Source organism: Empidonax traillii, unplaced genomic scaffold (assembly GCF_003031625.1).
Source record: "Empidonax traillii isolate 1590-97213 ecotype Southwest subspecies unplaced genomic scaffold, ASM303162v1 scaffold438:size550143, whole genome shotgun sequence".
Taxonomy (NCBI): Eukaryota; Metazoa; Chordata; class Aves; order Passeriformes; family Tyrannidae; genus Empidonax; species Empidonax traillii.
In genome coordinates this window covers 503,875-509,482 of record NW_020955631.1, presented here as the reverse complement: position 1 = coordinate 509,482, position 5,608 = coordinate 503,875, and the positions used below count along the sequence as shown (strand labels likewise).

The window sequence follows — 5,608 nt, the reverse complement described above, 5'->3', positions numbered from 1 at the left end:
TTTTCATGTTGAAGTCTTTCTTTTAAATTTAACTTAAGCAAAATTTTAGCCCAAGGAAAACCTGGAGGCATTTTGCTTCTTAGTGAAGCAAAGGAAAAACTTGAATCTGCTGCAGAGGTCAGCTAAATTTTAAGTAGTAGCACATTTTTGTGCAGGGTGGTTTGTTTCAAATGAGCTTGCAAGGCTAAGAGAGCAAAACCTGGTTACATCATCCTGTGGCCATTATAAAGAGTGCAGGGCAAGTGAGTAAATCGTGCTGTGGGAGCCTCTGTGAATAGGTAGTCCAGTGAATTTGAAATAGCCAGTAGATAGCAGCAGAGTAAAATAGTAAGAGAATATGTGTTAATTAGAGTAGAAACGGTGTAGGGAAGAAAATAAAGGTACAAAGTACTGTGGAGTGCAAGTTGCCAAAAGTATATTGTTCACCTCTGCTGCCTCAAGAGATGCTTGTGGACACCTTTCTCCCCAGCTGTTTTGGGTCCCTGGATACGTTTCTGGCAGCTGGGGCCTGCACACACCCTCACAGTCCTGTTTGCTGGGAAGACAGGGGATAAGCTGTTGCACATAACCTGTTTTCCAAGGAAAGCCCTTCTGAGGCTTCCCCAGAGCAGTTATTTGCTGCCAGACCTGCACCAACGACCTGAGCTCATGGCTCCAGCCACAGATGGAGAAAAAGCTCAAGCTAAACATACAAAAGAGCTGTTCAGGAGCTGAGAGCTACAGCTTAGCTACGCAGTGAAATGAAGTCAAGCTTTGCTCTGGCCATAGATGGGAGTAGAAAAAGCTGAGCCTGGATGTTTTGGTGCTCTGAGTTGATCCTGGCTCCTGCGACAAGTACAACTGCCTCTGGGAGCTTCTGTTTTCTAGGAAAAGACAAGAGCAGCACTATTTAATAAAGAGAGCTGAATGACGGGGTTACTGGAGCTCTGCTGCTTATAACTGGAATGTAGGTTGTACAGTGGAAGAGGGCGTTTTCTGGGGTGGAACTTGAAATGGTGTTAATATGTACACAATGTAACTTCCTTCCAAAATGCTCTGCCATCAGTCTTACTGACAGGCCGCTCAGTCCTTGAATTCTTTTAAATGACTTAAAACCAAAACTGACTTTCAGAAAGGTGTTTTAAAGTTTTGTATTTTATGCTCTATTGCCACTATATAAAATTAAAAGCAGTTAAAATAAACACTGCATATTTTATTTGTGGGTACTCTACAAAGGACAGCAGCCACAGTAAAGTATAGTTTACATTCTGTTACAATGACTGTAAATCAACTTCCATCTCCTTGCTGCTTATCTTGCTGTGCACCAGGAGTGACAGAGCTAGTCTAGAAAAGCCCCACACTGTTAATTCAGTTACAAAAAAAAAGGGTATGAGGAACCGGTGAGAAGTTTCCTCACCACAAACATAGCAGGAAGGTACCTGTTTAACCGTCCCCTGGTACACGGAGTTCCCCTGGCAGTCCAATTAAATCATTAACATGTAAAATTCAGGATATCACCTGACCTATTAAACTAGGCTAGAGCATGAGAAAAGCCCACACCAGGCACTGCCTATTTGAACTGAGGTATCCATTGCCCAGAGATAGGGTGAGCCTTATCACTAATTACTGTAAAATTACTGTAAAAGAAATGCCATCTGCACAAGAAAATAAAACCACAAAGCTGACATCAAGTAACTTACTTCATACTGCACCGTAATTCGTATTTTTCTGCTTGAAGTCTTGTACACACACAGTGCCACTGTCCACAGTAAAACATCTCAAGTGCTCAAACTAAAGCCCTCCACTCCTGTTGGGCAGAGGCCAAAGACATAACCTGAGGCCTTTTTGTATCCATCTGTGAACAGTGCTGGGAGCAGATCTGTGAATTCAGTCAGTCTGTGGTGGGGGCCTGGCCCCCATCCCCTCACACACTCCTGGGCTCCCGTGGGCTGGGAGTGGCCGTGGTGCTTTAGGGACCCTGCTCCTGACACGCTCGGCTCTCACACGAACCGTTCAGGCTGCAGGAATGGTGACGTTCAATGTAGATTTGTGGAAGGCATTTCTAGAAAAGTCCAAAAAAAAGGCTTTTTTTTTTTTTAATTCAGTCCAATGTCAGAACCCCCCATGTCCACTAAGAGGTGGGATTAGAACCAGTCTTTCTAAATCCAGTCTGCTAGGAAAAGACAGAAGCCTCTTTCCAGGAAAGGTGGCTTAGAACAAAACTGCTCGTGTTTCACTCTAAGCACCTTGGCAAGCTGTACTGGTCCTGTCAGAGCAGAGGACAGCAAGATGGCACAATGGGAAAGAATCACAGGCTCTTTATAAATACTGTATTGAAATATTGCTATATACCTATTTGTAAATCCATTAATCTTGATTTGCATTAGATATTAAAATGTGCTTATAAATAGCCTGCAATGAGTAGTAAAACTTAAAATGCAGTTGAGGCTCTTTAAACCAAGTCACATTTTTTACAAACACGCATCACAGAAGACATCATCAGGTACTGATTTTAGTGGTCGTTTTGAAAATAGCTGCAACCTTGGCACATGTTTTTACTCAAAACAGTGCAATAGGAATCAGTACTTTTCCACATTTAACCCTACAAACTGGCTCAGGCTGTAGGGAAGCTTAGCTGCAGCTTCTCTGTAGCAAGTTACTCACACGCAGCCCTTACCTCTGTGTTCTCACAGCTTCAAACACCACTGGAAAGTGTTGCCCTTTCAAAGACAATCTGTTAAGAAGTGCTTTTCTGTTCCTTCAAGTTACAACCAAAGCTCATTGTCCCATCTGATCCTTCTCAGCTGGAGTCAAGACAACAGCAAGGACTTGCACTGACAGCGAAGGAAGGAAGTTCACGCATGTTCAACAGAATGGTTTCATTAGAAATTTATTTCTTTAAACATGGCCACTTTGAGATTAATGATACTACTTCAGGGAACATGAAAGAAGAATAAACAATTTTAGAAGGGAAACAATCAGGTAAGTCAGGATTTGCTTTTCAAACAGTAAAAGGCCAAGCTCCAAGAGGCAATAAATTTTGGCATATGAGGACTAGTATTTTCAAATTTTCAAAAAGTTGGCTTAGTTTTACAGTGGAAGCTGACTGCAACCTTAGCTACCTTTCCACAACGCTGGACTCAGTCGTAACTTAAATGTACAGGAGCATAATGTGAAAAGATTTTGTTTTATTAATTAAAAGTTAACAGCAACAGGCACATATTAAAATGAATATGGCAAAGCCTTTAGAAATGGCTTTACGCTGAAGCTCTCTCCCAAAAATGGCTGTTGCAACAAACTGTAAACAGAATTAATAAACAGTCTTTTACAATAATAACAGGGAAATACAAATGAACTAAAAGAAAGCACCAGTTTCTCAAACTAGATTACAGTTGTGCTTACTGTACTTAAAACAATGTAAAACAAATTACAAAAATGGAATGTTTTAAGTTTAAAATTAGTCCTTTAATTTTGTCCTAAAAAACATTTTCTCCTTTTCCCATCAAAAACCCATCAGTGGGTAATGTTTCAGTAGAGGGAGGAATACGTAAACAATGCACTTTTTTTTTTTATTATTATTTTTTTTTCAAATCAAAAACAAATTTGGTCACTTAGCTTTGTGCATAGTTTAAGGCATCTGTAGCAATTTGTTACAGTTTCCTCCCCGGTGTGGCTGTTCATGAAATTGTCACATTCTAAAAGAATAAATTAAAAAAAAAAAAAAAAAAAAAAAAAAAAAAAAAAAAAAAAAAAAAAAAAAAAAAAAAAAAAAAAAAAAAAAAAAAAAAGAAAACAAATGTTGCCGTTCAAACCCTTCCCCGAGCCCTCCCGCCCTCCCCGTCCCAAACGTACTCACACACCCACACATACACACACGCTGCAGCGAAAGGGGCATTTGTACCCTTGTTCTGAAGGACACGCTTCCCATCCCACTTTATTTCAGATTGGCAAATACCCTGAGCTGATTATGGTGTTTAGACATTCCACCTTTTTCTTGCATGTGCAGTTCAAGTGTACAAGAGTGAGAACAACATGCGATGTTCCCACTGCAGAATCGCAATGCAGTTCGGACGCTTCCCCCCCCACCCCCACCCCGCCCTTCCCAGATTCAGAAGTGTTTTGTTGCCGTTAAAAAACTGCATTCCCATATAGCACTGGAGTAAAGCTTGGCTGTGCTCTATGATGAATGCTCAGCTCCCAGTGCACAAACAAAATTATGGCAAATGGGAGGCTTTTCTGGCATCCAAAGAAACAAGAGCTGCAGTCTCAGATTTGATCTTTTTTCTTTTAAAAAAGCAAAAAACCCAAGTTAGTGGTTCCTTCACAGCCATGCGCAAAGGTTAAGTCTAGAACCGACAGTTTCAGAGTACATTTGTAAACATCAAGTCTTGCCAGAGGCAGCAGAGGATGGGCACTTCACATTTCCGTATTAAAACAGGGACTGAGTGGAAGGTATGCTTTGAACACATTTATGCAAGTCTTGCTAAATTCCAAGGGAGTGGAACAATCCATCTCAAGTTTTAGATTTGAAGACCGTATTCCAAATTTCACCAAAAAACCCAAGCCACGTGTGGCACAATGAAGCTTTCGTCCTGTTGCTCCAAGGCTCAGTCACTGCTGTGCTTTGCATATTCAAGGTTCCGAACGAAAACCAGCTGAGGCGGGTGCATATTGCTCTATGTTCAAATCTTGCGGCTTAAAAAAATTCGGGTTCAAATGGTCTGTGTCAAAGGAAAACTTGGAAATAAATAATGCTGGCATCATTTTACCATTTTACCAAAACCTTGGGCTGGCACGTATCTCCTGTAATCCAACCGTGCAGATACCAATAGAAGAGGCAGTTTTGTCACGGGGACTGAGGTCAGGACAATCGAGGTTCCTGAGGTAATATGTCTGAGTCCATTTCCTCAAAAGTAGGGTCAACATCGTCACCGCTGCCAGACTGTTCCCTCTGCACTCCCTTCCAGCTTGCCTTGTTCAGTCCCAGGTGGCCAAGCATGGTCTGTGACAGCCTGGTGTTGGAAAACCGGGCCCATTCCCCAAACAGAGGTTCCACTAAGTAGGTCATGAAACCTTCAAAAACAAGCAAACAGAGGCAAATGAAAACCAGAAAACAAGCCCAGAGAAAAATTAAAATATTCAACCTAAGTATTTTAAATAGAATTTGACAGCAAAAAGTAAATCTCTCAAACTACTATTCTCCAATGTGCAATTAAAAATTAATTTCAATATTTAGGACATCTTTACAAAATGATCTCTCAAAATATAAAAGATTTTACTAATCAGCCAGAAGAGCAGCAATACACTGGATTACAAATTAACCCTCTTTCTTTCACAGCAATGACCAAATAAAAGAAAATATTGAGGAACATGGAGGAATTTTATAATGTATTACCCCACAGACAGTCTGACCTATACTACACAGGGGGAAAAAAATATTACTTTCACAATATTAAGCTAGCTAAAAGTACTTTAAAATATAAATTTTATAAATTCTTTAAACAAGGCCACAAAACGCTAACACACTAACACTTATATACAGTTGTGTGTTTATATACAACTTTGTGCATGTGCACATGTTGAATTATGCATAGTGTCTATTTCCATGAACCAAAAATTGAAGGATAAG

The 5,608-nt window shown here is 40.4% G+C and overlaps 1 protein-coding gene across 6 annotated transcripts in view; it reads right to left on the bottom strand.

The window, feature by feature from the left end:
* Window positions 1-3,796: 3,796 nt before the first annotated feature.
* The window catches only part of PDE7A (phosphodiesterase 7A), a 74,507-nt gene continuing 72,695 nt past the window's right edge, over window positions 3,797-5,608 (bottom strand). For all 6 annotated transcript variants that reach the window (XM_027894679.1, XM_027894684.1, XM_027894681.1 and 3 more), the window contains one exon: window positions 3,797-5,052. In XM_027894679.1, the coding sequence (XP_027750480.1) occupies window positions 4,841-5,052 (212 nt within the window). In that variant the 3' untranslated portion in view covers window positions 3,797-4,840. The remainder of the gene's footprint in view (window positions 5,053-5,608) is intronic.